Source organism: Venturia canescens, chromosome 1 (assembly GCF_019457755.1).
Source record: "Venturia canescens isolate UGA chromosome 1, ASM1945775v1, whole genome shotgun sequence".
Taxonomy (NCBI): Eukaryota; Metazoa; Arthropoda; class Insecta; order Hymenoptera; family Ichneumonidae; genus Venturia; species Venturia canescens.
In genome coordinates this window covers 25,134,610-25,156,912 of record NC_057421.1, presented here as the reverse complement: position 1 = coordinate 25,156,912, position 22,303 = coordinate 25,134,610, and the positions used below count along the sequence as shown (strand labels likewise).

The 22,303-nt window shown below is 39.2% G+C and overlaps 1 protein-coding gene across 4 annotated transcripts in view; it reads left to right on the top strand.

The window, feature by feature from the left end:
* Positions 1-22,303, top strand: part of unc-13-4A (BAI1 associated protein 3) — a 66,584-nt gene that overhangs the window by 18,166 nt on the left and 26,115 nt on the right. For all 4 annotated transcript variants that reach the window (XM_043433786.1, XM_043433779.1, XM_043433762.1 and 1 more), the window contains exons 2-3: positions 12,297-12,710; positions 13,158-13,402. In XM_043433786.1, the coding sequence (XP_043289721.1) occupies positions 12,513-12,710; positions 13,158-13,402 (443 nt within the window). In that variant the 5' untranslated portion in view covers positions 12,297-12,512. The remainder of the gene's footprint in view (positions 1-12,296; positions 12,711-13,157; positions 13,403-22,303) is intronic.

Below are 22,303 nucleotides of genomic sequence, written 5' to 3'. Positions count from 1 at the left end.
TTCATTTTGCATCGCTCCCAATTTCTTTTCTCTCTCGCCCTACATCTTCGGTTTTTCTCCAGCAACGTCCTTGCCGCCTACAGTCGTATGTCATGCTTCGGAGATGATGCGTTGCAATGTGCAAACGAGCTTTGTACCTTCGTAAGCGGTTCTTAGACGGAGCTAGGTGTCATTTGGAAAAGAGCTTCGAGGAGAACTGCATCAAACCTTTAAGAAAAACCTTTACTAGCTTTCGTAATGTGACTCATTTCGATTTCGAGGCTCAGTGAATCCCTCGTCGAATTCCCCCTGTAAATTCCTCCATGCGGAGCAACGCTGACACCAACTTGTTAAACTTGCAGCATCTTCACTTCCTCAACGCTTTAACGATTTCAAATGCCTCCAGATGCTTCACGTCTGTGATGGAATTCACGAAAAATTGTCTCATGCGTACACGGAAGCTTAGGAAATGATCCAGCTCTAGACCTCCCATGGGGTCATTACTTATTAAGGACATGGATCTCTGGGGAGCTCAGTATTTTTTGCATTTTTATTTTGAATCATATGAATACAAGATCGATATATTTTAACCAAGCTTTGGGAATGTGTCCGTTGCCATACCATGCGCATTCTTCCAATCGCGCAGTTCTCACATTCGTCGTTTGCTTCAATGACGTCCGTCGGGACAAGCCTACTGGGAATCTACCTTCGCTCATTTGTGTTTTCTGTCGCACGTGATTAAAGCAAACATTTCTTGGAATCGTTTCTAAGTTTCCACTGAAACATTACTTTCTGAGAATCAGAAGAACAGAAGGCAAAGCGCACGTTAAATGGATCGCAATGCCCATGGGAAATTATGCAATTCTTGCTGAACAGAAAAATCGATGAATTATAGACGTGACGTCACTAAACTGCTTGTATTCAGCGATGTCTGTAAAACCCTTTCGTCGTTAACGATTGTGAAACGACTTTCAGGCAGTTTTGAAAATCCCTTTATTCTGGTAGCTCGAATAGCATCGATGAGTCCATTAAGGCAGGACGCCCGAACGATCATATTAATTTCACGAAAGATTATTCAATGCGACGGTTGAGCGTGATGTTCGAGAAGGCAACGAGAAAATAAATCGCGATTTTTCTCGTAGTTGACGCGACGAACTCGGATCCGAATGTCAATCAACTGCTGCGCTTAATCCTTAATTCTTCCAACTTCCAAACGAAGCTTTTCTGGCCTTCTTTCTGGTTTATTTATTTTCCAGCTATTGACGTTTGGAAACAATTGTCGGGGGGTGAAAAGTTTGTAGATTTTCTGTATTTGTCGTCGATTTTTTGTCTCATCGCGAGTCTGCGAGCTCCTTACGAGAGTAGCTTCGGAATCGTTTCACGCTGATAAGAAGGTTTTCTCGGACTTTTTCATTTACCATGATTTGAAAATTAAGCCGAATGATTAAAAAAAATGATAAATGAGAAAGTGAAGGAATACTTTATTTCCACAAAATGTTCATACGTCTAAGAACTCTTTAAAGCTTCCCACTGCACACGCTTTATCTCGAGGGCTTGATAGAGCATCGAGCTCTCGGTTCAAGTGTCCGCACGAGATTTCGCGTGAATTGACGCACGGCTCACCACTGAAAAGACACATCACGAGTGCAAAAAACGCTCGGCACTTTCAGTCACTACACCTGAAAGACAAGGAAGCTCTTCTCGAGTCCCTAAAATTGCTTCTTCAGTCGATCACCCCTCGTCTTCTACGGTAAATCGCTTTCTGCGGTAAATCGCAAAAAATGAAGTAGCAAGACTCGGTGAGCGGCACCGTAAATTTCTTGTGCAATTCTCAAATCGCAAATTCACGTTTTCCCTTAACACGGTAATTGAGTGATTTGGTATGATCTACGTGATGGTTGATCGAGGGTCTTGAAAACGTTTCTCGATTATTTAAATATGCCAGGAAAAATATCACAGCAATCTCTCTTTTTTCGATTATGAAACTTTTTGTTTTTGTGAGAACCTTCAAAATTGATGTTAGGAAGCATAAAATGATAAAAACAAATGCGAGTTTTATTGTCTTACGGTGTGAATTCAAAAAGTGTACGAACCGTGAAGGATTTTTGGCATGAAAAACTTTTTTTTACGTCATAACGAAGCAAAGGTAGAGTGTGGAATTGAGGCATCGGAGGGTGATCGACAACGGGGATTGGTGATCGGTGTCGATAAGCGATCGGCAATTTTTCCAGAATCTGCCAAATCTGCTGGGCAAGAGTTTCTCTATGGACACAAATGGTCCAGTCGAGTTGAGTTTCCCTTGGTTTTTGCTTACCCTCGTCGAAACTTTTAGCCTACGCAAAATGAGCACCGAGCAATATTTAATGGCTGATTGCCCAATGACGTCAAGAAATTTATTATTGGAGTTCGAAAGATTTTTCTTAATTCCGACAACACACTTGCGCGAAGATGAATTTCATGCGGGATTTATCGTTCGTTACGGAAATTGGTTGGGATTTTGATAAATTGACAGCTTGAAAAAATCACTCACGAACAGATTATCCCTCCATTCTTATATTTGTCTATCTATTTTTATGTGTACTTTCTTATACGCAGTTATTAAAGTCAGAGAATAATAGCGACGAGGCAACGTATACCAAAGACATTATGGGGCTCACGTATATTTTCTGACGTTCGATAATTAATAAAGTTCCCACGTGGAACGTGATAAAGTAAGCAGAACCTCTTGAGTTTAACGGCGTGCAAAGGACAGATGGATAAAGTGAAAAGAGACGAGGGTGGAGGAGGAGAAAAGAAAGGGAAAGCAAGAAAGAGAGGGAGAGAGAGGCGAGGAGAATGAATATTTTAAAGACAGACCGAAGAATGAAATCCTTGAATTCTGTAAAAGAGGTGAATGGAGGAATGGTTGTCAGGTGCAATATTATTCTGCGTAGCAACTGTATTCCCCGATGTAAATCACGATATTAAATGTGTTCGATTAAAATTTCACTTCACCACGAAAACAATGATTTACGTTTCCTTTGCTAACCGTCTTCGTTATCAGCACTGATGCAAATTTGCATCTTGATTATTAAAAACTTTTTATTTCATCCATGAATAGATGGAATTAATCTTACAACGAGACTTTTTAGGGGCAACAATTCCTCAGTAGTCGATTACGATTATTAAGAAAATTGAAAAATAAAGTTTCATTATAGAGAAATGGCGAAATTGAAGAAAGGAATTTTGAAGTTCTAGACACTTGAAATTTTCGTGAGTGCAAATTTGCACCAGTGTGGTTTCTACGAGTTAACGAAGATTGTCATAAAGAAGTAACAGTACGACAAATATATAATCAGTTGTTTGTATCGACGTTATGCAAAATGACAAAGCTTATGGAAAAACGTGGTTTTAAGCTAGAGCGAGCCTGATGGTGAAACATCATATCTATTTTATGTCTCGATAGTCTCCCATATCCTCAAATATCCGTTGTTTAATCGATAAATTATTTTAGAAATAGAAAGCAATTCTCTTTGCGTCATCCTGCTTAACTATTCAATTTTTTCATCGATTCAATGAATTTGCTAATGAAGTTTATTAATGAAAATTCATTTTTCAGTTGAATTTATTAATGAAAATGAAAATTAATAACGTAAAAAAAAATTTAATGAACGATTGTTCATTTGAAATTACTTTCAAGTTTAACTTTCATTCAATCGATCTCGCTGCCTTCTAGTATTCACAGTATACCTGTTTTTGACGCAATACCTACTGTAGAGAAATTAGTGAGATATCGAGTTTTTCAACACTTTGATCGTTGATAAAAACTAAAACTAGTGAACGTTGGAATCTTGTCACTGGCACGTTCATTTCTGATATTTTATCGAAAAATGTTTTTTTTTTTAATTTTTTTCATTAAAACATGTGATTTTAATGTTTTTAACAGCATTTCTGGAGCAGCAGAAACTAATTTCTGTTTCCTTTTATTAATGAAGGATCCGTAATGTTTCTCCTTGCGAATATTTTTGTTTATCATCAGCATGCGCAATGTGTCAGAGTAATTGCATTATGAGACCAAGGGAGTGGTCACTAAAGAGATACAGTGCAAACGCTGTTAGTGGCTGCCTATTCACTCCACTGCGATGTTCTCTCGGCATAAATGCATCCTCGAATCAGTATTTACGGGCAATGAATTCGTCATTAACCGTGGCCCTCCGTTCTATTATAACATCGTTATGTGATTAGTGAATTTAGACATGGAGAAATGACAACAATTCAACATTCAAACTCAACGGAATAAAACGAAAAATAGCTTTTGAATATATTAATTGTCTTCTGAATCTATAGTGAAGCCAGACTAGTTCAATTTTCAAACGAAAATTATGCTCCCTTTGCAAACGGAATTCAAGATTTTGTTTAAGGTAGATCATGACCGAAGGATCGTATTTTAGAGGTGTCTAAACTCGATCGATTTTTATTTTCTAATTAAAGATATAATCACTTTAAATTGATGTTAGAGCTATTAACTCGAAATTGTAAATCAATTTTTTAAATTTCTCTTTTGACGAATGAAATTACAAGCCATTAATTGAACGGGGATCCATCACTCACCGAACTTGAAATTTCATTCGTCCCTGGCCAAAATACTATAGTCTTTAATGCAAAACATCGCATTAGAGAGCCCAAAGGGCAAACATAAAGGGAAATGGGTCAAGAAAAAAGTGGTAATAAAAAGACAGAAGGCTATGAAAGGAATAGCCCAAACGAAGAAGAAACAAAATGCCGAAATAAGCAAATGTGAGATTATACGAGTGCTCATTAACGATTTCTTTCAATCTTTAACGTGTTATATCTTTATTACTAATAAGACGATCGTCTTGAATATTTTCCCAGACCTTCATTATATTGTTACTGTGCGTACTTTTCGTAAACTTCGTAAGAAGCATTTATTCCTCATATGGAAAGATAAACGATTTTTTATCCACAGTTCCTATACCCCTGTGGATTTTTCTTCATATTGAAACGCGTTTATCCAAATGACCAATAAGAGCAAAACCTTTAAAATTTGATATGCGTGTCAGTCGACTACCCATTGAAGCTCTGTGTAAATTTCAAGACTTTCTGAAGAAAATTGTTTCGTGCATGAACTACCTTAATAACTTCAACGACAATCTTACTCATCATATACCGTACACATTAAATATTTAGTCATCAAAGAATAAACGGCCATATAAATACTGAAGGGAGGTTGTAGCTGCTATGAGATATTAAGCACCCTCAGAATTTACTCATCACTAATTGACCGATGTAACAAGAGAGGAAGTCGAGTCCCTCTTGTTGCGTACATACACTGAGGCTATCAGATCAGTCAGAGTGGGTTAGTGCCACTTAACTCTTAGTACTACAACCCCTTCAGCTCCTAGTCTCCCCGCAGCGTTGACACTGTTCTCGTCAGTTTGTACAGGTGGCTAGTTGGTTTTCGCTACTTGTACAACCCTTGTGCCTATACATCACTTTGACTTCTCTCTATATTACTTCTTATGGACCTTCGGATTTGGTGAACAGTCAATATTTTGTCAATTGTTTCTCAATTATATATTTCTCGTAGCATTCGAGCTAAGATTATTGATCGATTGATTAACGAGTTTACGAGCACGTTGTATCGCGAGTTCAATTTGCCTTTGTTGACTCTTATCATAAATGTTTCGTGTGAATGTTGGAATGAAACAATGGATAAAGTTTGAGAATCAATTACTTTTCAAGGGTGCATGGATTCAGTGAATCCACAGTTTTATTTTGACAGTTACTACGTTTCTTGTTTTGCTCAGATGTCATTAGTTCGTCGACAATTCCATACTCTATATTACCTTGAAACCGAACGAAAAAACGTTCACTGACGACTAATTAGATTTTTAGTGTAGTCGGTGAATGAGGAGTGACGAGAATTCGAGCCCGTTTTCATCCTCGTGTCTAGTCTTGTTACGAAATCATTGCCTGATAAGCAACTATTTAAGAGGGAATCGAAAGGTTGAAGTGAATTGACTCATCATGTTTTATTTAAGATACTCATATTACTACTAATACTTTGTTATCATTATCGAATCACTGGTTCGCAATGCAACCGTTATCTGTACAGAATATACGCGTTTCGAGAAGACCCCTGCGCGAGTACCACCGTCTCATTTCCTCTCATCAGGTTTAACAACATTTCACTAGAATATCGATAAAACCTTAAGTTTCACATTATTCGTAATCTCATCTTGAACTCCCAACCCCTATTACATAAACGAGACGCTGGAGAATAAAAGGCAAGGAGATCTGAGATTGCCAAGGAGAAATATTAAGGCCGCCAGCTATGGAAGCGTGCTTTTCTTATTTATTTCAAATTTTTATTCTCCAAACATGATTTATATCTCGGTATATTTAAATGTGAGTATTAGATGAAAAAAGAATTTTTGATTTCTCGGTTTTGGTCTCTAGTTGATAGTAAAGAAATGAAAAAAAAAAAAAAAAAAAAAAACATTCTCCTTTGTAAATGAAAGTCTAGTTTTTTTGTGTACCGTTTAAGAAGATCAACGTGGCGATGAAAAAGATGAAAAACGGCGCTGGATACTAGCTGAAGGTTGCTACGGAGACGCAGTAAGCGAAAGTAATCCTTAGTATTGGCTTTAGTGGGGAAGATTTTAGAATCAATTCCGGTTAAGTTTCTGCTAACTTTCGAGAGCTTTTAATCGTTTTCATCGATCGAGAAAGGAGAGGGACTGGAGGAGAAGGCCTGAAGCCCGAGATTAATTTCTCGAGAATAATTAAGGAAAAGTCTCTCTGGCAGACGAACGGATTCCAAGAAAAACTTAGCGGTTATATATTCGAAGCAGGATTACGCTTCCATTAACAGTTAAAACGACTACGCACACACACACACACACACACTGAGAAAGATAAATGTAATATTCTAATAGATTACACAAGTAATGCCCGACTGAGTTAACTCTCGAGTACAATCAACTGAGTAATCATTCCGGTGTAGAATCTTGAATAGAACTTTTCTTCATAAATGAATGAAAATCGAGTAACCAACAACCAATTCCAAAAAAAAATAGTAAAAGTTACTACGCCGCCATAGTGTTAGGGTTCTACATCGCCCATTTTGGAGATTTTTACCAAAAACGTTGCAATTTTTGTGTCTTTTCTAAATTAAAATTTCTTAACTGGTTATTTCACAATTAAGCATAGTAAAATTCCAAGAGCTCGAATACAAGTATCGCCGATCCGCCAAAATGTTCGAAAATTTACAATACACGGTACACAGCGGAATTTAATTCGCGATGTTTAGAAATTTACTATGGTACATAGCAGAATTTCATTTGCGCTTGAATATTTACACGGAGAGAAAAAAACTGTAAAAATTACTCTGACATCATAGTGTTAGGGTTCTATTTCGTCCATTTTGGAGGTATTCGCCAAAAACATTGTAATTTCCAGGTCAATTTCGAATACAAACTTTTGAATTGCGTATTTTGCCCTGACAAAGGTAAACTGTGCTATTTTTTCCAACGTGCGCTTCACCGAGGAAACATTGTTCGTAAGGATTAATAAATATTACGATGCAGAACCCAACTCCTATGGCTTCATAGTACTTTTTACTGAAATTTTCTCTCCGTGTACACTACAGTTATACAGTTCAATATTTCGGTTTGATTTCTTACTCGCAAATTACGGAAACGTACTTCCTACGATTGTATCGGACCGTCCCTGAAGATCATGATGAGAGCGCGATGATTCTCAGTCTCGTTTTTATCTACAACAAGAATATTTTTCATTTCCTTCGTCAATTTTACCTCTGTGCAGTCTGAGCCTAATGAGAAGTCCTCGAAATGAAAAACGTATTGTTATTTTCGCAATAATTGTCCTTTCCGTCTTCCTCCCCATTCTCAATTTATTTCCTGAATGAAAATCAAACTAAACAAGGAATGTTGAAGTGAAAATTTCAGTGAGCGAGTCACGATTAGTAGTACGAATGGAAGCGAAACACAATCACAGGACTTTATGCGATTTCTGGTTCAAAGTATCCGATTCTCAATATTTGCAACGATGAAAAGCTACTGCGCACAGATGTACTACGCTGCATTGTGATGCTAGCGCTCGGAATCCCAAGGGCTGTAGGATTTTCATTGAAGACGATTCAAAGAATATATTTTACGACAGAAATCCTTGAGCTCTCTCGCTCTCTGTCCCCTTAAAGAGCTCTACGCGTTTCTGAATGGAAATTCTAGCTTTGAAGGTTGGAATTTGGCAGTTCAGTAGAGAAAGTACCTTAAATCTATCATCTTAATTATTTATTCGAAAGCAATTGCAATGAAAATTTCAAAATACTGGGCAAACAATAATTTGCTATGCCTGGGAAAAGTAGTAAGTAACCTCGGTAACACCCGAATGTGTGAACGGAACAGTTATGCGTTGTAAATGTAAACGGTCCTGAAGTTTCGGTGGTATGATAGGCTAGGATGATGCGATGTTGAAAGAGGGAAAGAAAACAGAGTTTTGCACACTCGATTACCATGGAAAATCGGCTTTACTATTAGCAGGCTTTGGCTGTTGTTTGGATTGCGATAGAAAAGCAATTACTGAGAGTTTGGTTCGTTAAACTGGTGTGTGTGTGTGTGTGTGAACGTTCGATACTCGCACCAGAATGTTTTCAGTCGCACAGCGCTTCTTGTTTAGCTTCTAAACACTCGTCACGCAAAAATCAATGTGTGATTTCACCCTAAGTTAACCTAAGCATGGCTATATTTCGTTGTTCTCTCCAAATATCCATTGTCACACTGAACTATGACGCGACAACATTCCTTGTTTCTCTCGACTGTCGACATCGTAAATTTTTCCATTCCATAAACTTTTTATTGGAATAATAATTCCCTCGCGGTACAAATGTCGTTGGGATTCGCCTCGCGAACATTATTTTTTGCTTTTCTAAATATTATTTCATTTTCGGATTCCAATGCCCCACTTTTATTTTCTCTCCATTTTTTCATCAATGACCCAGATTCTGAGAAAAAACTATTTAATTCCCACTGAAAATGGATTGATGAAAAAATACAACGTTGGAAAACCATTTTTTTCCATCTCAAAAATATTTTCTTCATCGTATACAGTAAAATATAATTTATGATCTCGTATACTAGTTCAAAAACCTCTGTGATACTCCATCGGCCTCGAATATCCATTTATAGAGCCATTAACTCAAAACAGGTGATGCTGCATGGGGATGACTGAGCAGTGTATCGACTGGGGAATGTTTTGAGTTGAACATTTTACGTTCGAATATAATATAAAATACTCAATGAATATTCAAAATCATGATATATCATAGTATTCTGTAAACCCTCACAAACTAATCTCACTTTATTACCATATCGATCAACATGTTTAAAGTACATGCCTAACATAATTGATGACCCATTTCCATTAGCCCGAGCCAGTACATTCGATACGATTCTATGGAATAACTTCTACTTAAGGTATTCCTTTCGCATGAGCGTATTTTTTGGTGGCGCAAATTGGAGAACTGGAGATTTGGTCTGATTCCTAACCTCTGAGAAGTCGCGGTTATATATAGGAAAAGCTTCTGCTTCTGCCATTATTCCAACTTCTATCATTGTCAATATCTCCTTTAAACATTCGATAACCCTTTATTTTTATCGTCGTTATGAATTCCTTACATTTTTTTTTATCTGTGAGACAGTTTGTATCAGGAATTTAGAATTATTTAGTGTATGAATCGTTGAATAGAAATTTGGTGATGATGCAATCTCCATAAGCTCCCGTATAAATTTTACGATTTTCCAAGTTTTCATTCTTTAAATTTGGCCAATCTATTCGCTTGCACTTTCACTTGACTGTAATTTAAAATCAGCTATTTGAAGAATATTCGGGTTCGTGAAAGGAATACCTTAATTGTGACTTTTACCATTCGCTTTTGTGCATTCACCGAATTATCACACACAGCGAATGAATGATGCAGTCGAATTGACGATAATCAGGATGATGACATTGCCGAGAAACAGAGCGATGACAGAGATCGGAAAAGCAGCAGTTGAAAATGCATTCTTTAAGGCAGTCTCCCTTCATTTATTACACTCAAATAAATATACCTCTGGAAAGGAAATGTTTTAGCAAACAAACTTGTTACATTGTCATTCATTTTGCTCGACAGTAGTTGATTGATTGAAACTTTGCGCATTAATATAATCATTTCTGCTGCTGATGTGAGATAAACGCGTGTCAATGGAGATTTTGGATATCGCGGCGAGCCGTTTTATACAGCATACACAAGAGTGATGAGGGTATTCTATAGTTGAATCTCGCTGAAAGCCTGTTATGTGTTGAATGCCAGATACATTGATATGCATTCTATAAGTCTGTTATTGTTGGAACGGTTGAGGATCGACAACCTCGGGTTTTGGTGTAGACAGGACAGATGTATTCGTATTTTCATTTATATGAAAATCTCGACATTTGCAGCTTTCGTGAAACCGAATATTGATGGGTTGAGTTCGTAGAGCCGAGTATTCGCAAAGGTTTTTCTTTTTGGTGGCGGAGCCCCTCGGAAAATTTCGCATCAATGATTAAACGGGTGACGGAAATTAGACATTTTTCAGGATGCTAGCCGTAATGTGAAAAAAGGTGAATAAAAAAAAAAAAAAAAAAAAAAAAAGCGAAAATAATCTTCGTTTCAGAATCGCGTGGATTGTTGTTGAGTAATTGGACCTTTGATTGGTTTAAATTATAAAAAAGTCTTCCAATTGGAACCTCACCGGCTCCAGAGACTTTGTTATGCTCACAAAATGAGGTCTTTTCTACGGATTTGAATCGGTTGTCGAATCGTCCTGCTCTGCTGTCTGCATCTTCATGACTCTCCATGCACTTTTTTCCCCCAATACTCCAACTCCAAACCACGAATCACTCTGTTCAATGACAATGTTCTACCGACTTTTAGTAAATTAATAGAACAATTTGTAGAGTGGACTGTCGATACGACAGTCAACAAATTAGTGAGGAAAATTCGATTTACCGAATCGAAGGGTAAAATCTCAGATATTCAGATAAAAAGGAACGTAAAATGGATCATTGGGGACTCTTTGACTCGGCCCTTGGGTTCACTCGAACGAGCGCGCCTGATGACAGAAAAACGAGTTCTGCATTTCCCGAATCAGCGGCATCCCCACAATCTGAGTTCATGTTCAGGTACGTCACAAGCTTGGAGTCCCTCAGCAAAATCTTCGAAGGAAGTTCAGTCGAGTTCTTTCGAAGGTTCTTTGTGGGTGAGCGAGGGATTACAAAAGTATCGCGTTTCCGGAGGGCTTTGCACTTGAGAGTTTGGCGTGACTGTTCGCAGTTGAACTATTCACTTTGCTAATATTCCAGTTGAAGTCAAACCTAAAGTCCCTATTGCTGGTCCCTATAGCCATTTCCTTGCATGCTGGCAAGTCAACGGAAGTTCATAACAAAGGTCTTCAAAGGCGAGGGAGTAAGGGTCGGATTAATGTCAGATAGATAATCCTCTCACTGTGTATACCGATAGTCTAATAGATCCTTTGTCGCGAACAAAGTGATTAAGTAAATAATCGATTCGAACAAGCCTGAACAGCGATTCGAGTCGAAGTCGATCTATTTCTCCAGGAGCTCGGTTCCTGACTGGTGGTGCCCGATGAATTTATTTAATTTCGAACTTTCAGGTTGGCGGAATTTAATGACATGAGAAGGGAACGATCGGATCACTTGCGTATAATGAAAAAATAAAAATTGAGGGAGTACGGTTTGAGGACGAATATAGACACGGTTCCTTGGCGACGAGCGAGAGATTTTTCAGTGCAATATCCGTGCTCACTTTGTTGTTCTCTTGCGTGCCTGTGTGTGCGTCGGTGTTATCCAACCTGGTTGCCAACCACCTCTCGTCTCTCGCGTCTGTCCATAGAGTTGTTGCGTAAAAGTCATGCCCGTGTTTGTATTCCACCCCTGACCCAATTTATCTCGTCATTTTCCTGCGACTTTTCCAGCACGGTCGCCTCGGCCTTTCTCCCGTTCTCGTCGGGTTCGCTCGTATGTAATTCGTTTTCGTACACATTTCTTTGTCTTGTTTGTTCGTTTGATTATCGGAGGAGAAAAAAAGGGGAAAGAAATGTAAAATGTTCGTGAAACGTAATTTTGGACTCGGAACATTTGTGAGCAAGGTTAATTTTATAAAGGCGTTGTATAAATAACTTGTGGAATAAAACTTGTCCGAAGGGCTCGTCACGACAATGAAAATCGTAACTCGAGATGTTTTTTTTCATTCTCAGGCGACGTTGATCACTGATGAGAATAACCGAGCGGAAATCTTTGACGTTGGAGTAACCAAGCGAGAAATTAATCTGGCCTATCCGAGGCAATACCAACAATGAGTTGACTTGGGAAGCGAATACGAGGAAAATATTCCCGGAACAGTGGTTAAATTGCAGAAGCGAAAGAATAAAGGCTTCGTCAAGTTACCGAACCGGAAGTGACCGTGTTGAAAAATGAGCTTTTTCAATTCATTGCAACAGTACGTCAGTGATAGCGTGGCTAATCTTGGTTTGAGCCCGAAAAGATTTTCCTTCAGTCGAGAGGACTCGACCGGAGACCAAAGCGGAAGGACCGGCTCCACCGGAAGCGTTACATCCACGACAAACAGCAACGTCACCTCACAATCAACAACTCCTCATGGCTTTCCGAAGGTTAGTGTAACATCTGAAATTTTCACTATATTCCGATCCCCGATCTATTTTCATTTACGCGAAGCTCGCGCAGTCGGCTCAATACCTTGCAAGTGCCTTCGAATCGGCACTTTACTGTATATAGTCAACTGCATTCAAGCAACACGGAAACGCTCATTCGAGTAAATGCCTTGACTCAATACCCGGACGTGTGTTTGATAAACACACGTGCGTAATAAGCACTTTTTATGTAAGATTCCAAATGCGTGAACTCGCCTTGCAGGGCTGAATCACTTTTTGATATTCGCTAAAATCGAGTCGATCATTCCCGAAGATGCACTTTGGCTTGGCAGCGATTTAATTTTTATTTTCTTTGTTAAATTCTTTATAAATTCGTCGATAACGAATTTTATATACGAGGCAATTTGGTGAGGTGCATGCTGAAATTTACGTTTTCGTGCTCCTCAGGTCGTGCCTCCTCCAGGCACTGTGACACCAGCGGCTCATGCACCTTTTCTCTCCACCCGACGACGCACCCTCGACTGCACTTCCGGCTCAGGCCTCTCGGTCCATCCGGCAACCGGTGGGGGCGCCGTCTCCCCAAGACGACAGGGCTCTTTCAGAAGAAATGTTGCTCCGAACGACAGACCACCATTGGCTTTTTGCAGACGTCGGCCATCCTGGCCAGAAGTCGATATCCAGGCTACGTCAGGGTAAGCTGCGAATTCCTTTTCCAACTCCCATTCTAGTCTGGGAGTCTACCGACTTAACCAATTTCAGAGTTTTTTCCGAATGACGTGTGTCGAATCGATACAATTTTCCGCGTTGAGTAGTTCCGGTACAGTCGGTACGACGTTGTCGTGCTAAGCCATGTTGAGGACAAAAAATTTCAAAAACTTCAGAATTTTATCAAATTTCGTGATCATATTATTTAATACCGAACTCGACGATGCATATTTTTTTTAGATTTTTCTTCTACACGGATATATCGAGTAATTAAACACGAAAGATATATTGAAATGCATAGCATTTCAATATATATAAGTATACACTCTGATGCTCTATTACTCGATAACTATGTAGAAGAAAATTTTGAAAAAATTGTGCTTTTGCACTTTATGTTGAAGAACGTTATCACCAAATTTGGTAAATTTCTTAACATTTATTGACATGCACTGGAACTCCTTAAAAACATTACAGAACGAGGCAACATCCCGTTTTTTTTCATTAAAATTTTTTTTTACATTTTCAATGAAATTCAGAGAAAACGCTGTACACATTTTGATAACGCGTGAAAAAAGTACAGAGCCAAAATTCATTGAACTTTGACGTATCACAATATTTCGTTAGCTGATCCATTTTGCCCCAGAACCATTGAAAATACGACATCGTTAAAATCATCATCAATATTTTATAAATAAATTCAAATTTTAACAAAAAAATGCCCAAATTTTCAAGGAAAAAAAGAAGATTCTTGAACTTCCAAAAAGTCAAATATTTCCTCAAACGCCCACCATTTTGTTCTGGTTTCCTCGTAGCACACCAGGAATAATACGAAACAGAAATAAATTCACACTGATACTTCATTTCATGGTTACAAGACACGATGTAAGATCAACTTAACTCCTCGATTCCGTTCGACCACAAATTACAATTTCACAGCAATTTATTCTCCGCATTTGAAAATCTCGGAATGTTCGATAACGCGTTGTAACGTCTGGAGCTACATTTGTCGATCGGTCTCCATACTCTTTTCCCACTTAACAGTCACGGGAAATCTCCTAACTCGTTCGAACATCCGGTAAGCGAATTCAGCGCGCGTTCTCATCTTCGAGCTCCTTAAGAGCAGTAGTGGAAGAAGTTCTATTGATCGTCCTGAGAAACCACTCCACCTTCGCCCAGGTCGCACAGTTTATCTTTTACGTTTGATATTTGTAGTCTCTCGTTCACCCTGACAAGCTATTGTCTCGGTCGTATTCATTAAAGAACCGTCACGATATAAAAATTTCATTATTTCACAACAATCGATTTTTATTAGTAGCTTACTTTCCTCGGATATCCATAGTCGATGGGTTTGCAGACGAACATTTGTGTCGACGCTTCGTTGAATTTTTTCTACACTCTTTTCCACGCTTTCCAGATTATTTAACTCTGTACTGCTCCCTTAATCGAATAACATATTGCGTCTTCCTCAAAGCAGCGTTGTTTTTGCTGAAATCAAGTTTATCGGGATTTGAGACGTCGATATTTACTAAGCAATGACCACAATAAGATCAAGAAATAGTTAGTAAACATTTACGTTACTACTATAAAAGTATTTATGAATTATTCCTCGTTGCATATAGGATCGCGAATTTTTTACAGACCAAAAGGCGTGCCAGATGGTCGATTTTTTTTCTTAATTCAGCCTTCAATTTTTTCGTTGTAGGAATCTTCATATCCATTGATATTACAGAATGTTGTAAAATTTTATTAACCGTCATCTGGTTCTGTAACGTGGTTGGCATAAGCCTACGAATGATAGAATCGAGGATTGCAGGAGAACACGTTTTCAATTCCCCAAGTAATGAATCCGAAGGAAAGCATTCTCCATGAGAAATTGTGGAAAGGATTCGCGTTTAATTAAGCACGTAGGTCCAACCGTGACAGTTAAGGATCGAGACAGTATGAGAAAATTGAGATAACGGAGGTGAATAAAAGCAAAGATTTTTCAAGATTCCATCGAATCCGAGGCAGCAATGGTTGATGTCTTCTGACTGAAAACAATTCGAGAAAACCGAAATTCTCGTAGCGCCCTTTGCCTCGATAAAATTTGGATGCTCGTCGTTTGAAGGTCGGCCAGAAACGTCGCATTTTTCAATCTTTGTTTCATGCGCAACTCAACGGACGCATCGTTTTATTTGAATTCCTTCGTAGGATTTCACGTGGATCACTGTTCCACACATCAGTAACAAGAGCAGTTGCTATAAAGCGTTTGACCTTTCCCGAAGGAAGCTGTTACACCCACCGGTACGCAGGCCCCTCTGGAATCTCTACCGTATTCCACTATCCCTGATGAAAGGCTACGCTTCTGTCAAATTCGCTTCTCACGAAATTTGTCTGCTTCACAAGCGTTGGGGGACAGCAGGAAAGCAAAAGGCTGTCGCGGAACACGAAAACGTCCACCTTACCACAGACAACCCTCGTCATTTGTACCTTCTGCCCCTTCGATATCTCCCTCCATGCTTTCCTCCCACGAAACCACCTCTAAAAGTTTGTATGTGTATGAGGGACAGCCTCGTTGCCAGCTACGAGAAGAAAAGCTCTCCTGAAATTTTATCGACCCCTCAGTTCTGACTTCACTCTTCACAGTTCCGACTTTTTGTTCGAGTTTCTTTGATCTCGCAGTCGTTTGAGAGCAACTTATCTGAGAACGAGATATTTTTTGAGGGGCGATGTCGCCATCACTCTGAAGTGGTGCAATATACGAGTGTTTCCCCCGAATTCATAAAAAAACTTACTTTTTACTTGGTCGTTATAATATCCCAGAATAAAGTGCCGCATTAATGAACACTTTCAATCGTTCCATTCATTTCTGATTGATCTGTAAACACCTGGAAATGCGAATGCTTCTTTTAATTTATTCTAATCCGGAAATGTTGTTCGTAATTTCAAGCAAAAATCTTCAAATCCGCTTGCCAAATGTACTGAAGTTATGAAAAGTGGCAGAAAAACTACCAACTCCTTTTAGCGAGTGAAATTCAACAAACACTGTTCAAAATGGTGCGTCGTTGAATTTTCTGGAATCGTTTATAACTGTCAGAAAATCTAGAAATAACTTGAATACCACAGTAAAAGAGGAACCCGTTGCTCTTTTCATACGAAGCATTACTGGAAGTAAGCTGACAGTTGTATATAATGCAATGCAGAAAAGAAATGCTCTAGGTGATTTGAGAGCTAACCGGTGATTGAGGAGAAAAAAGTAGAGACGAAAAGTCAAGTTAAGCGGATTATGCGAAAAACTGAGAGTGTAGGAGCCCGAAACACCTGACTTTTATATAGAGATCTGATCTCTGTAGTAGACTATATAGTCACCCATCATTCTCAATTCTCCTCTTTTGTTCCTCCATCATCCTCGTGCCAAGCTTTCAAATGATTTATGACCTCGAACTGTTCTCTGAACCTCGAAACTAAATATCCGGAAACACTCGACAGAGGTCCTTGAAACCAGAAAAATAATGTGATAGAAAAATCTTTAGTCGTTCCAGATGATGTGAATCATTCTTTTCTCCTGGAGGATAAAATTTTATCAATAATTCGAGACTCCAATTATTATTCACGAATCACATGAAATGTGGTTGTTTCGCTTCGACGATTTTCTAAGTTAAGCAGTCTCCGATGAAGCCGCAGTACTTGGGAGTGGAAAACGATTTTCACGAGTTGCTGATGATGCCAATTAAAATATCCTCGAAGCAGAACCACAAAAACGCAGACAAAAAATGGCAAAGAGGTCACCTGAATCTGCCGGGATTTTCCACAGTTTTTCTGGGCTCTCGTGCCAATCCGATACAGAAGTGCATTAAGAAAGAGTGGCGTGAGCAACACTCTGGATAAGTTTCCCCAGGAACAGGTGCAATGAAGCGGAAGGTCAGGGCGGCGTGACGGGACAGGCTCATAAAAACCTGAAAGAGTATACGCAAGAACAATAAAAATAAAGAGTGATGAAAGGTTAGATCGGAGGAAGAAACGATTTCAAACAAATTGTTTACCTGCTCCCACCTCGCGGTGAAATAAATTGACAAAACTTTTACTTCACTCGCAGAAAATCAATGAAGATCTGAAGAGTCACGCAATAGTTTTAGCGCCCGACGCAGCATCGAATTAATCCGAAAGCATGCTTCTTGAGTTCTCGATAGCGTGAAAAATCCCGCGCGCAAATTCGTATACAGTAAACATGGACGTTCGCCCGAAGCAGTTTGCCGGAGCGAGAACCGTCCTTTTTTATTTGCATGATTTACGCTCGTGTATTCACCGATGTCCATGAATCTCTCTCGAGGGTAAACATCATCCTGGGGGCAACGAAATTTGTATGCGTCAACCGAAAGTTCCAAATTCGGTTAGATTTCACAATAAATAAAGTATACAATCTGTCCAAACTTGTAAACAATGGGGATTAGAATGATAAATAGATGGGAATAAAAATAGCGCGCGGAGGCTGCGAAGGGCAGATCCCAAGTTGGCTTCCTACGGTCGAATTTATATTTCACACTGTCATGAATACTCAGAACTTAATCAAGTAAAGTCATCTCCTAACATCTCTGAATTATTGGTGCTAATGCGACAAGGGACTTCCATTCATCAATTTCCAGGCGACAAAAGTAATGATGCAAAATATCAATCGAACTTGTAGCCTGCGGATCTCGACCCACCGATTCCTCCGGTATTTCAAATAATTACAAAATAACGATGAAAAAAACGATCGCAGCATTTTTTTCGCAGCAATCAAGTTTTCATATTCAGACGAAAAATGAATGAAAACGAGAATTCCATACAGCTCTGGCGTCCGCGAACGTGTAACCTGTGCATGCAGATATATTTATTTTAATGGACGAATCACTTTCGGATTTATGCCTTAAACGGATGACAGATGGCATATCCGTTATCGCACAGCGTCCAGGCGTGCGTGTACGGCGCTTTATGTACACATAGACAATGCAATGTGTGCAGGAATATGTGTACGCACACGTGAGAAGCTCACTGTGCTGCGTTGCAATGTCGGTATTGACTGCGAGCTTGTCCCATTGGGACCGTTTAACTGGTATCGAGGATGACAACTGTTGGACCATTTGACAGTTTGAATTTCGACGTGTCAGTACTTAAAGTTTGAGTTTGAGTTTCGAGTTCCCTCAATATTTTTTATCGAAGTTTGCAATTTTTAGACTCGTCACATCTACGAAGGTTTGCAAACAATTTATTCTGCTTGACCATCCCAAGATTTGGAAGAGACTCGCATTTTTTTCCTCGGGGTCTCAGCGACCCGAATTTCAAGTGGCTCCAAAAGATGTTCACACCCAACGTTCTCTACCAGTGCGATTCGTGGACGCGAAACTTTTTTATGTGACTACCGTGAAGATACTTCGTCATGGAGCCGCGTTACGATCGTGACTCGGTATAGAAATTTAATTTGCCTAACGAATCAATAATATTCACGATGCGCTCGTATTGGGACGTGATTCTAGAGAGGAGCTTCAAAGGAATTCACGTCGGTCGAGACACGGCGCGCGTACTTCAAGGAAACGGAATCACTTTGTCATCCCTGCGATAAAGAATGGGGATGTCGCGTTGTCGCGTGCTGATCAAACGCGACGCACAGTGGATCTGAAAGGAGGAAATTAGTCAGATGGTGGTCCGCAGTCCGTCTTAACTGAGATACTGTGATTAGGGAGCGAAACTCTCCACCGGAAGTTGTTCGCTCCGTCTGTACGATTTCTGTGTGAGTTTCGAGTTTCACCAACTCCCTGCTCTCTCCATCTCTCTCTCTTTCGTTGTTTACTCGAGTTCATTTGTGAAGGACTGGTTAAAACTTTTACTCGAAGCTGCAGCGGATGACTCGCCATGGGATGTCATTGCGCATGGACACCTTGAATAGATCATGAGTTAATCAGGGAATAATCGTGATGCTAGTTTACTCCGGCAATATTCTTCCGTATATAGCGAACATCTGCTTCGCCGTGTAAACTCGAACATTTTCAGGAGATATCTCAGTATCGGAGGCACGGAAATACGTTCTCGTCACACTTGGATAACTACGTTTTACGATTTTAAGGGCTTTGTGATGGGCGGGAAAATCGAAAATTTTTTTATTAGATATTCCTCAAGTACAACGTCTGAAGAATATTGTCACGAAATTTTATTAAAATCGGAGCACGAGATTCGCAGCTGCTACGGGTATTTCAAGCGAACGCCCGGTGCGCGCGGTCGTCTAATACTCGAATCTTTAAACGCTATTATCTCAGAATCGTCTTTTTTGTAAAATACCTTTGCTGTGGACACGATAAACTAAAAAACTATTACTCCGATCGATACGAAATTTATATAACTTTTTTATTATGATAATAGTTAGGGCCTGGACGAAGGATTTCGTATTTTGTTGGAACAAAAAATTGTAAGAAAAAACCGAGAATTTAGCACCTCATAAAATGAATTTTCTGTTAAATAAACTGTCGTCATTTGTTTTTAAATCAAAATTTTATTATAATTCCTTCCTCCAGGCCCAAACTATTATTATAACAAATAAGTGGTATAAATTTGATATGGATCGGATTAATAGTTTTTTAGTTATCATGTCCACTGCGACTGTTACTCAAAAAAGGTGCTATACTGGAATACAGCTGGAGTTGCGCCGTTTTGAGAAATTTTTTGATCAACAAAATTGTACAAGTACAAATGTACCAATAAATGTCGTTCGCAGTTTTTCAATAAACATTTATTTTCTTGTCGAAAAAAAGTCAAGAAAATCACGTTTTCTCGCCCGCTACACGTGTATATAAGGGCTTACCACTTCTTCACAAAATTCTTCGTAAAGTAGAAGTTTTCAAATTCGTGGGTGGGGCTCAAAAGTTAGAAGGCCTAAAATAGCGAACAGGCATTCTGTATATCTATAGGCAAATATATAAAATCAAATCTGAAAAAAAAAACAGAATTCCTGTATGTTCGCTATTTTAGACCTTAACTTTTGAGCCCCACCCAAATTCGGGTAAATATTTAGTATCGCGGCACCACCTAGAATTGGCTTCAATTTCTTTTTAAGGCTTCGTTTTAACTTGGCAACATCACGACTAGTCATATTATGTTGGCGCATGACCTTATTTACTCATAAAAAAATTATTTACAAAATTTGTTCGTTTCTTGGTAAATATTCAGAATACGGGCCTCACCTCCGATCGCGCTAATTATTTTATATGTTATTCTGGGCGTTGTGTCTATATATATAAGTACGTTTAATGGTTGATTTGAAGGCTACATGGTTGGCAAAGGTTGCGCTCCTTGGCTGGGCTACTCCGGGGATTTTTTCCTAAAAATTTCGTTTACTTTCCCACCCATTTACTTTACAAGAATTTTTTTCTTTTATTACGAACAAATTTTGTAAATAATTTTTTTATGAGTAAAAAGGTCATGCGCCAACAGAATATGACTAGTCGTGATGTTGCCAAGTTAAAACGAAGCCTTAAAAAAAAATTGAAGCCGATTCTAGGTGGTGCCGCGATACTAAATATTTACCCAAATTCGTTATACTCTTAAAACTTATCTAAGTTCTCTACGAGAAACCGAAAGTCCTGTCGCAAGCTCGATATCTTAGTGAATTGATAATTGCACGTACTCGCCTGCTTCCGTAATTAAGATATTGTGTGCCCTGCGTATGAGAAAGCTTCGCGATGAGCGATGTTCTCCGCATGTTACGGATATCTTGGAATTACAACGTGAGCAGGAACGAAAAGAGGAATCGATGCTGGCCCTTTCTCACGATAATTGGGCTAATAAGAAGATGCGAGCGGTGTGCCTAACGGCTACATTCAAGCCGTAATGTGATTGTGAAAAAACGAGAAATACGATCAAATGTAACTCGACGGCGCATGTGGAGAATACGAATTTTGATTCAAGTATTTTCTTTTGTATAAACGAACCGCTGTAATCCGATGAACATCATTGATTGACCCAACGCGAAAAGAACCGACGAGCGGAATAGCTAATATTTAAAACTTTACTGACCCTCCGAGCATCGAACAGCGGCTCATCTCTTTAATGTGAACTGCGCATTCTCGTAAAGGTGCACTGGGAGGAGTATGCGAGACGGTGAAGTTGTTGCTCGGTGTTTTGCGTAATTTATGAAATAATTACTTATCCTATTGCTTATGAAACAAAATACAAAGGATGAAAACGTAATGGAGATGTGAGCATGAAAATATAGTCAGCGCGACTTTCACAAGCCGAATTTTCAGGCATTATTTGGAGTTTGAAAATAAAAAAGGGTCCTTCGCCTCCGAACGTTTGACATTGAAATAAAATTTAGTGGTCGGATGGTCCAAATATCGAGTCGTTATTATTACCATCATTGTTGTTGATCGGAAATTCTCCATCGATTCATTTCTTACTGCCCCCGCGTCTATGATGAATGTTTATGGATCGAGAGAAGCATCGTATTGGATAAAATGTCGTAAATGGATTCCAATGCTTAGACTAACATGACGCTTCTTATGGGTCATTTTGTATTCTCGTCCTGGGAGCTTTCTCTCACACTTTTCCATTCACTTACGTCATGTGCGCCATAGAAGCCACTCAGGACAACATACTCAACGCATTCATAGACCACCCGTCGTGTTAGGCTCCACTCTGGCTTGTCCTTCGTGCTACAGTGAGTAGGTAGTAACGACTCGTTCCCTTCTCTACACTTAACTTTTCCGTCCATTCCTTCTTCCATTCTGGAAATTGACTTTCTTCATTAGACGCCACCTACGGCGAGCTTTCTGCAGAATGTTCGACAACGACCAACTCCCAACAAGTCTTTTGTGTTTTATTTTAGGAAAAAAATAATCGAACAACGCTGTTGATGAGAACGTTCATTGGTAGGAAAGGAA